This window comes from Artemia franciscana, chromosome 5, assembly GCF_032884065.1.
Source record: "Artemia franciscana chromosome 5, ASM3288406v1, whole genome shotgun sequence".
Lineage (NCBI taxonomy): Eukaryota > Metazoa > Arthropoda > Branchiopoda > Anostraca > Artemiidae > Artemia > Artemia franciscana.
In genome coordinates this window covers 15169743-15181250 of record NC_088867.1, presented here as the reverse complement: position 1 = coordinate 15181250, position 11508 = coordinate 15169743, and the positions used below count along the sequence as shown (strand labels likewise).

Sequence of the window (11508 nt, the reverse complement as noted above, 5' to 3'; positions counted from 1 at the left end):
CTAGCTAAATCTCGGAATTAGTAAAATCTTATTTTGAACGGATTTTAAACAACTGACTATAGATGTTTGGTTGTTAATCAAAGGATGATTTGACAGGAAAATAGTTTGAACGGCTAATATTTGATAATTATCACGGTTGAGGGTTTTTGCCAATCTTAGTTGTGGCTAATAAAAAGGAGTTGTGTCAAAGTATAAGGTGAGCACAAAGGACATGCAGGTTACATCGTAGGAGACACCCATAAACAAACTATTTGTTCTTGTGGCAATTGAGAAATTCGACATTATTCTTATCAAACCAACTAAAACATAATTGGATAAAGGAGTAGCATAATAAAAGTTTGAAGGGGCCTATCAAATAGTTACTTTCGAGGTTGGTTTGATAGTGCAAGTAAGGCAGCCTGGATAATTTATTCAATTTGGTATGGCTATTTAAAGTTATGTTTCTTGTTTCTCAATCTAAAGTATCAAAGATCCTACAAAAAAGTTTAAACCATTATAACAAAGAAATTTTTTACATAAGAAAACTACGATATAATTTTTCAGTTGAATTACTTAAAAGTTGCATTAGAAAACCTTATTTGGACTTACTCAGAGTTAAAATTATTGGAAGCTGCGGATTTTGCAGAACAGTATAACTTAAAAAAGGTCTGTTTTGATATAAATTCCAATAAATTTCGTTTTTGACCTGAAATCCTAGTAAAGGCCGTGGACAAAAATCGGACACAAGCATTGTTCGGACAAAAGTGTTTGAAAAAAGAATATCCTAAAAGAAAAAATCTTCTCCACTAAGTGCTACATACTGGTTTTGAGAAAGAAAATTACATTTCTTAATCTTTAGGGACAACACGGAGACATTGGTGATTATGGGATGCCGGGAAAGCAAGGTCAGAGAGGAATAAGAGGTATTCTAGGTAGCGTTGGAGATAAAGGGCCAACGGGAGAATTCGGACAAAGTACGTATAAGCTCTCTTTCAGATATATTATTTTTGAAAATTGTCATTGATATTGAAATTGAAAGAGAACTGTTCTAAGAGGACAAGCGCTTGATTGATTCTCAAGTAATAATTTTTCTTTAGTTGTTTGGCCTTCAACGGATGTTTAAGAAAAATTTTAATAAAGCAAGGCTTGTCGCAAAAAAATGTTCAGAAATTTCAGTCCCCTCTTACCTTTTTGCATTCTGGCATGACATTGAGTGTGAGTTCAAACCAAGATAAAGCATAGGTCACTCTTATCTCCTGCCAATTTGAAGCACAGAACAAAAAGTAGGTAGACCCTATACTGCACCTTTTTAGAATTAATATCATTGTTTTTTTTTTACAATATTGTTCTATAACGAAAGTGGATCTTATTTTTCTCTCATGCTCCGACCCTTAGGATTCCAAAATCTTATCAGAAAGTATGCGTTTTGCGCCATATTCAAATTGAAAACGTCACTGATTTTGAACAGGCATAATTAGGAGCACTAAATACTCCCCTCATACCCTACCCCTTCCTAGCCAACTTCAAAAAAGAAAACTTGGTGTATTGTTATTCTAATGTTGAATCATATACTTAAAAAACAAATCTTCATTACTAATGATTTTTACTTCAGAATAGGACATTCAACGGGCAGAATAGGAAAATGGAAAAAATATATAAATATTATTTAAATGTCAGTGATTTTAAAGTGGCATAATTAGGGGCACTCTATGGTGCTCTTTTGCCCCATCCCTACTCTTTTCTTTTAAAACTTCCAATAAGAAAGTTTGGTTTGGTACACCTTTCTAATATTGAACCACACAAGAAATGTCCATCTTTGTTAACAGAGGAGAGAGGGAGTAATAGATCTCTCTAAGATCCTTCTGTTCCAGCTACTCCTAATGTCAGAAACTTAGCAGAATAGTATCATTTTTAAACAGTGTTACTTAAACATTTTTCGATTGTATGACCCGAGAACTAAATTAAGCTAGTGGCCTCTTAAAAAACCTACACCTCCAGTTGCCAATTTTTGCACATTTTAGTAACTGTTCTCCTTTTACTTATTTCCAGTGCCTTCTTGGAGTAGGTAAATCGGCTTTTATACAATTTTGTCTTCACACAGGTGGCTATGGAAGGATTCTAAAAAAATAATGCAATAAAAGTTAACATTGATGCATGATGACATACCCGCTCAATAATGTGCTCTACTATTCCCCCCAAGGCTATTTGGCCTGTAAAAAACGGGGATAACATACGAGTTACATCTCAGAAAAAAATTATTTAGAAAGAGATGAGAAAAAAACAGAGAAAAAATGGTTGAATAAGGAAAATAAATATGTCAAATAAACTAAATGGATTAAATAGACTCCCATGAATCCTTCGCAAAAAAGAGTATAAAAAAAACTTCCAAGAAGCCAAAAAAATTTTAATGTTTTTTGAACAATCTAAGAGTGGCACCTTCAAGCTGACTCAGGTATCATTGTACAAAGGTTTCCAGTATCCCAAACTAAGCAAAAGTTCGTGAGTGGATGTGCAGAGATGCCATATAATCTCAAAGATATTAGTAAAGAGCTTATATGGCAATCACTTGCTATTAGGATTAGGATCATTAGAATGGAAACAAGAGAGAAATAGAATGTTGGCCTTACCGTAATTGATAAGGGAAACGATAACAATTCCAAGTTTTTTTTGGAAATGTGACTAAGTTTTAGCGTGCATAAGCTATATTTTCAAAATTAGCCAAATACATTTAGTTAGTTTTGATGTTATGTGGCAGTGTCACGCAGCATTAGCTTGTATCCTTTTCATATGTGGACCTTATCTTATCTCGATTACGGAACTCAAAATTCTTATTTTATGCACACACTTGTGGCTATAATTAAGAAAAACGTAAATTATACGACGTTGGACTTTACAATTCCTGTTGGTGGTGCTGATCTCCATTTGATGAGCCTTCAGCGATCCCGTGTTTTTGCAAAACCTTCCTGTTTACCTTCCCGAGATTTCTCAAGGTACCCATTGCTGGATCAACTCTGGCTGAATTGGACTTATTTTAGTAAGGTCTCTAATTGGCGAATATTTGTCAAATGAGTTAAGATCATATGATGGTCTTGCGGGATTCCAATAATTGTTTGAAATTATACTGTTTTTAAGCTTATGAATTGTGTACTTTGTTTTCAGTCGACTAAGTCGTTAATTTTTATGTATTTTTTGGGATGGCTGGCAGTATATTTGTTTAAATTTTTTAATTTTGTTTCGTCATCTGATGCCAAGTAAGTCAAGCTCCTTTCATCTCCTCTTCTTCTTTTGTCCTTGTTTAAATTCAATTATTTTTTACAATGTAGTGTATTACTTCCTTATAGACTATAACCTTTGGGCATGGTTACTAATGTATTTTTGGTGATATTTTCAATTATGATTAATGTACTTTCATTTATTCTTATTTTATATGCTAACTATATCACTATATGTTTCCAAAATTGTAAATACTAACAAAAAACAAGTCATTAGGGGGTTAGTTGCCCTCTGATCACTTTTAACTCAAAAAGGACACCAGAACGTCGATTATAAGCGGATGAGCACTCCCCGAAGTTTATGCAATAATTCCTTCAATATAAAGTGTCCCTGGGAAAAAATAATAAATACATATCAAGACGTTAAAGCCTTATGGCTCTGTGCTACAGCCAACTCTATAGTTTTGCCTCTTATTTTCGGTTGCCAAATCTTTGTTCAAGTTTCTTTTGGAACTCTGTTGGTAGTTTAATAGATAAATTATTAAGCTAGTTATATTATTAAATTAACCTTTGTGCATATATGAATCTACTTTATCGTGAACAGATTCGTGTTTTTTCATGCTCATGTTTAATTGGACCTGGATGTAGGGCATGTTCATACCTAACCGGATGATTCTTGGACTTGGAGTCAAAATATTTAAATTTTTATTATTTAAAGTTTTGTTGTTGTTGTTTTCTTTTGTTCCACTGTCTTATTTAAATTTTTACTCTTTTTTCTCTCTTTAATTTTACAAACCTGATACAGGAGGTAATCATGACACCTTCTAGTGCTATCCTTGAGGGCACGTGGTACAATTAAGGGCCAACTACAAATTAAATCCGTCACCTTCTAACCATTTGCTGTTGTCCCAGGAGTCTGACCGTAAGGAAGGGTACTTTATGGAATATGTTGCCTAGATTAAATAGACTAATTCTAAAAAATATCAGAATCATGTAAAGGGTGAGGGTAACCCCTGAACACATTAAGAACTCACCATGGTGTAAGAAACAATACCTTGGGAATAGTCCAAGGTAGGAGAAAGAAGCCATTTTGCTGGTACAACTTTCGGGGATCTAACACTACTTGCTTCTGATGACCCGTGAGTGTTTGACGGCTCTTACATCTATTTTTTTGTCGACGAATGCTGCCTAATAAAACCGGTCTGAAGCTAACGGGGGAAATTTCTAGGATTGGAGCAAACCATGATACAATGGTATAACCTTGACACGATCCAGGAAGACTCTTCTACCAAAGGGAAAAAGAGATATAGGCAAGCCTTATCTGAAACACCACTCTTAGAAGAGTACCATTAATCCAGCTGATATTAATGCTAAGTTTTTGGGCTTTGGAGGCAATGGGTCTTTGTGGTCTGAGACTCGACTCTGTTTTATGTGTCCATTAAGAATAAAGATAATAACAGCAATGATGATCTCTTGTTTGTTTTTTTTTGTATACCTTTGTGGGGGTCTATTGTAGTCTGACTTATCTTTATTTTTAAGTAAGAAAGTCAGTACATGGGTTTGTTTTCAAAACCGGAATTAATTAATATTAATTGGGAACTACTAGATAAGAATGACTCGCTTATGTCTCAACATAGGAGTAGATGGGTGACCTGGAAATCCAGGTTTGGAACCAAGCACTAAGGAGGTCCTTCTCAATTAATAGGTAATTTTGTTTTTCAAGGGGAAATCCTGGAGCTCTTGGAAGACAACTATAAACAGGGCAATCTTAGGTTTTACATATATTTTAGTGAAGTGATAAGAAAAAGCAGAGTAATTCAAGTTTGTGTGTGTTTTTTCTCTCCTATGTTGTTGTTTTTTTTGGGTGGGGGGAGTGGAGATATGATACTTTTTTATGGTAAGATATTGTGGTGTGTGTCTTAGAATATTGTTTTGTATAGCCTTATTCGGTGTTTAGCAAAACTTAATATTATAATTATTCTTTTTATAAATATTGTTATGGGACTTTGAATTAATGCTATTATTATGGGGCTTTTGGGCAATTCAATGATGATTTTTTAAGTTTCATTTATGCGTTTCAATGTATTTTAAAGACAATTGCGTAACTCTTTTGTATGTCAAATGATGTGAATGGTAAACCTGAAAATATTAAACCCATTGAAAAAATATATTCGGCAAAAAAAAAAGCATTAGCCTGTCATTCTGGAAATTCCTACTGTAAAGACATATTTTATTTTCTTAGGAGGTTACGAAGGAGTAAAAGGTGAGAAGGGCTGTAGAGGTCCAATAGGTTATATCGGTGAAGTAGGGGATCCAGGATTTCTGGGTCCTCAGGGAAAGAAAGGACAATCTGGAATAGGAGGTCCAACCGGAAGAAGAGGAAGGAAAGGAGATATTGGAATAGGTAAGTCTTCGTAAATTTTTTCTATACAACTTAAACACCATATCTTAGAATTTTTGTGTATCAAATTAAAATTATATTTTTGTCATTTCAGTTTTACTAAATTATTGTCCTATATTAAACAAATAAGGGCTTATTCTTAACTTGAGCCAAGTTCATTTTCGGAATATTCAAGGTAAATGTTCCTTTTTAATATCCTCTTGTTTCCTGAGAGACATTCCCCTTCCTGCCAGCATTCATGGGGAGCACCTCTAACATTCCCCTTCCTGCCAACATTCTTGGGGAGCACCTCTATAATAAGACCTCTATAGAAACATTTATTGCATTGAGTTCGCAATGAAAATGGTAAATATCATGACCCTGTTATTAATCCTTTGTACTTCAGACCCCCTCCCTTCATAATGAATATTTGAAGGGTTGTATTTTTTTATTAGCATTTGCAAAAGATTGCTACACGAACATCAAACTTGTATGATAAAAGGAGGCTTGAAGGGTGGAATAGTAGCCTCCTTAAAATGAAAAAGAGCCCAAGAACAAAAAGCTAGTAGCAACAAACTCTAAATAAAGGATGATCCTTGTCAATAGAAGCCTTGACTCCATAAAACGATACTTTGATCACAATAAGCAGCAGCAAAATCTATTATTCTAGTAGATTCTTTATTTGCACCATATAATATTTAGTATGAGAGGGGCATTCCTCCACCCAACCCTGTACTCATTATGCTAAGACTGGACTTTTTGTTCTAACGCTTTAGGAGTTACTGTTCAAACACAAGGACTGTTAAACTGAAATAAGAAGTGTTTTTAAATCATTATAATACTTGAGTGTTTCAACTTCGGTTGAAAAGAGGACAATCACCCTCATAAATAGAGTAGTTTCTGTTCGATATACGTTTTAATATTGCTATTTGCTTTCATTTGGGTTTTTGTTTTATTTATAATCTTGTGCAAGAACATTCATTCTTGAAGCGTTTGGCACAAATGTCAAACATAGGTACAAACTGTAGACAGGGAGCTCCAAAAGGGGAAAGGCAGTACTCAGCTAGTTCCCTTAGGTGTGACTGTCATCTCCTATTTTGAAAAAATGCCCCCGTTTTTTGAAAAATATCGTTTTGTGTCATTGTTCAATAAAACTGAAAAAAATTCTCTCCTCCTTGCATTTTCATGAATGTGTACCCCTGACGGTAGGAACTGAGGTGAGTGAGGAGCTTTCATATAAAATATGATTTCTATTGCTTTTCAACGTTTAATACTGTTTATTACTTTCTTTTGAAAAAAGTAACGAAGTACTATTTTTTGGTTTTCTAGTTTCAGAAACAATAATGTTGCGCGGTTGAGCATTCGTCCCTAAAGATATATGAAGTCTATACAAAATAAGCGGTTCACGTTGATATTTGTTTTAAAGCTTCACCCAAGGCTTGGTCAAATCATGTTCAGTGGTGCATAGTTGCATGTCTGCCGTTATAAACGAGGGTTATTTTTGGGGTGGGAAAAAATATATTTTTTACATTTAAAATTTTTTTTTTGTCCGAGATTCACACCGCTTTTACTGCGATTGGCAGCATTTGCTCTTTATTCTGAGAGCGTTAAAATTCAGCTTTTTGACGACTCAATAGCCATTACTTATTTAAAAAATGTTTTTTGTTAGAATGTTGGTTCTGTGCAGGCCAAAATTGTGGTCTTGTGGGAAAAAAGTTTAAATCTCTAGGCCACTCTCCAATGATCCTCTTATTACATATAAGAGGTCTAAATTGACTTACAATCCGCTCTAAATCCGTTAGATGTAACATTCGATTAAATGTGAAGATTCTTGAGGGAAAACAAATATTGAAAATGCGTAAAAAGTTATTTGTCTTTATTGTCTCTATTGTTTGGTAAATGACGACTTATACTTATTGACGAAATGACTGCCTGTCCATGGATTATTCTTTATGGTTGATTGTGTATGGCTATGCTGTTTGACCTATGTGATTGTACGGATGAGCAGGGTTAAGGCCTCATTCAAGTGCTGGTCTATATTAATCACTAATTTAGGAAAACAGTCTTCCTTTTCTCCTTCTGTCTTTTTTTTTTTATGTGTTTGTGCTGTTGCATTGGTGATTTCTCTTTTCATGATATTAAGTTTAAATCCTTGATCTAGGCTCCTGAACATGATAAATTTCCTACTGTAACTTTCATCAAAATCTTCTTCTTTTGGAGTGTTTCTAATTATTTCCCTGAGATTGTGCAAATTTTGTGATACTTAACCGAGTAATTAGTATTTTTAATTTTAATGTTTTTTTATGTGTAGTATGACCATTGTATGTCAAGTCTTTGAATGGATCATTGCCATAATTGTGGTATTTAGACTTTAGACTACTGTTGCCATAAGGCCGACTGTACTAACAGCTAGAAATGTCAAAAAATTGCCTGATCTGTATACTTTTGGTTAGCCAGAGAGAGACCGAGTAATGTTGCTTTTCCTTCTGTAGCTTTTACACGTATTATTTTGTTTTAGTTAGTTGGGTCTATGTTTTTAATTTATAATTCACAGTTTAATTATGACGAACAAAGGATTATTTATTCTGCTCTTTTTTCGGTTTCATTTTAGCACTATGCCAGTTTTTCAGTTTCGAGTTTTTGAGTTTCGAGTTTCGAGACCTGTTATCTGCGAAATATAAATTCGATCCTTCGAGGCCTTGGATGGTAGTTTTTGAAATAAACACCCCACCCTATCTTCTAGCAGACTCAGTGTTTCTTTTTGGAATCAAAGCCCTAGCTCTAGTCAATCCCCTATCAATGTCAATTAGTTCTTGTTTTTCTTCTTACATGTCTCTTTTAACTTTCAAGGTTTTTTAAATAAATGAAATTTTTCTCATTGGGACAGTGCATTAATTGCTGATAAGATATGATTATTTGGATGCGTCTTATGTATTTTCTTTAAGGAATGCCGGGTCGGCCTGGTAGAACAGGCAGAAGAGGAAGAAGAGGAAGCAAGGGAATACGTGGCGAGCAAGGTTTTCAAGGCCAGAGTATTTATCCTGGACCTGATGGTTTCAAAGTAAGTGAACTCAAAGGATTATAGAAAGGAATCTTCGAAATAAAAAAAAAAAAAACTGAGAGCGTCAAATATAAAATTTAATATTTCTTTAAGTCTTGATAGATAAAAGAGAATAAATAAATAATTTTTTCAAATAAATATATGTTAATAAATATACATATACTAGCTGTTGGGGTGGCACTTCGTGCCACCCCAACACCTAGTTGGTGGGGCACTTCGCGCCCCCCCAAGCCCCCCCGCGCGCGTAAGTCGTTACGCGCCATATTAGTTACGCGCCATTGTAGTTGTGTCCCTGTGTCCCACCTGTGAATATAGATAGATTTATATATGTGTTTCAAACTACGTAAAAATTGCGAATATACAACATTTTTGGCTTTCCCACTACTGGGAGCTTTCCGTTTCCAATTGCCAGCAATTGATCTGAAAATTTTTGACCAGAGTCATCGTTTTGCAATCGGACACGCATATTTGTAGTTAATTTTAATATTTTTACGTGTGCCCATAAATTAGAATTTTTCAGGCAAGCATTCATTTCGTCTGCAGGAGTTAAACTACGTAAAAATTGCGAATATACAACATTCTTGGCTTTCCCATTGTCTGTGCATATACAAAGCCGTATGTACTAATAATGACGTCATATGCAAACGCTCTTTTTACAAACAAACAAACATGCATACTTAACCGCTTCATTTGGTTCCAAAACTGTGTCGATTGACTTGTAAAGGACTGCCTGGTCTCGAATCTTGGTCAAAACAATATTGTTGATTTCGTGGACGTCTATATTTTTGGGTGCGAGAATCGCTCTTTCACTTAGCCATTTATTATTTTTATAATTTTTTAGAATATTCGGAAATACTTTTTCAATCAATTCATTTTTGGAAGTCACTAAATTACAGAAATCAGCAGGTAGTTGTATACGTCCTGAAATTGAGTATCGTATCATAAATGTCTTTTTGTTCCGACGTTAACTTGGAAATGTTATTTTGTACATACGACAATAGATCACTCGTACTGTAACTTTTTTCACGATCCAATTCTACACATGTCGAAACAGCAGCGATACGGTTAGATGAAGGCATTCCCAAATCCTGAAGAGGTTTGTTTGCCATACGTACGCACAAATCTTCTATAATAACTAAAGTGTAGTTATAAATTTCTGATGTAAAATCAAAAGTCATATCTGACGTCTCTAACTGTTTTCGATGGAGTATATCTACGGACATTTTTGACTTATATTTTCCCCATAACTCTGTAGGAGCTGATGGAGAGCAAGTTGTTAAAATGATGCCAAACAATGCACAAATTTCACTTGGGGTTGACGTTTCGCACGCATCATTGATGCAGTTATCCCAGTGTTGGTCATTCTCCAATAAATTCAGAGCTTGGCATGCACTACGGTAAGTGTCATGTATAGTACCGTTTACAGTTCTCAAATACTCAAAGGATGTCGGACCGGGTACATTCACCAAAAGCAGGCGTAGAAAGAAGCATTCATGTTGATTGGGGTGACCGGTGTAGAGTCTTCCTATCGTGGTATCTTTGAAGATGGTAGGTTGGCCCTCGACTGACTTACCCTGTTTTCGACGTTCAAATACTTTATTTTTAGTATTTCACGTGTAATACGAAGGCACTTCAGTATACAGCAGTTTTTTTGCAAAAGAATCATTTTTGCAAAGCGAAAAAAAAGCTGTTAATTTTGTATCCGGTGGATTCAGGGCTCTTTGTTGCACGTTGGTTTCCGAGAAATAAACACGTTGACCATTCTGTAAATGTACCGCTAAGTGAACAACAGCTGGACTACGTTCATGTATCGGAAATGAAAGAATTCGCCAAACAGCTTCATTACTGCTTATGTATCTTCCAGCCTGATATTGTACGATTTCGTCGAAATCTTTGATTTTGGGCTGCAAGCCAAAAACTGCCATGTCACTGCCTTTGTTGACGTATTTACATATGTATTTGATTGCCTTTACGGAGTTACAGTATTCAACGTTTATGTGTGCATTAAATGTTTTTGATAATAATGGGGAATATGAAACAACCCACTGGTTATCTACTTCGATGGTGGTACCGTTGCCATTGTAGGTTCTTCAGTCATTTTACAATTAGAAATTTCTCTTTCAACGGTCTTCTTACAATTAAAAATTTGTCTTTGAACGATATTCTTAAATACCTGTGTCCTGGTCGTCATTTATATTCCCTGTGTCCCGGTCGTCATTTGTGTCCCGGTATCCCAGTCTGTAATTTCTCTTTGAGTGTCCCGGTCGTTATTTATATTCCCTCTGTCCCGGTCGTCATTTGTGTCCCGTTCGGTAATTTCTCTTTGAGTGTTTTTTCTTTTTAGTATTTTTTAGTTTTTTACATTTTTTCTTTTTTCAGTTTTCTTTTTCTTCTTTATTTTTCAGCTTCACTATGAAATACATATCGCCGAACCTTTGTTTTTTTAACTAAAATCTGGTAGGCTTTGATGACCTTATCCAAGTCAAAATCCCAAACCCAATCATCATCGCTATCATTTTCAGTTTTGATATGTTTTGACTCTCGCTGTCCAGGTGGATCTTCATCTAACTGCAAGGTTTTGCGTTCTTTAGCCTCAAGCCTGTTTCCTTGCTGTTCTTTTGATTCCTCGGCACGCTTTCTTTTCTGACTTTCTCTATCAGCAACAAGTTTTTTGGCATAGACTCTTTGAGCATCTTCATCGGCTTTTGCCATGGTAAGTTCATCAGTCATTGTAAACTTAAACATTAATAGATTTCTACGTGAACATATGTCTTAAATATCTTGAATGACGTCACCGTCAAAGCAAAAATGACGACAACTAATTTCATGACGTCGGTCAACACAGAAACATGACGTCACCTGATCCACAGACAGAC

At 35.1% G+C, this 11508-nt stretch overlaps 1 protein-coding gene across 2 annotated transcripts in view; it reads left to right on the top strand.

The window, feature by feature from the left end:
• Positions 1–11508, top strand: part of LOC136027013 (collagen alpha-1(IV) chain-like) — a 202717-nt gene that overhangs the window by 93775 nt on the left and 97434 nt on the right. For both annotated transcript variants that reach the window (XM_065703915.1, XM_065703914.1), the window contains exons 17-19: positions 839–953; positions 5434–5595; positions 8517–8632. In XM_065703915.1, coding sequence (XP_065559987.1) covers positions 839–953; positions 5434–5595; positions 8517–8632 — 393 coding nt within the window. The remainder of the gene's footprint in view (positions 1–838; positions 954–5433; positions 5596–8516; positions 8633–11508) is intronic.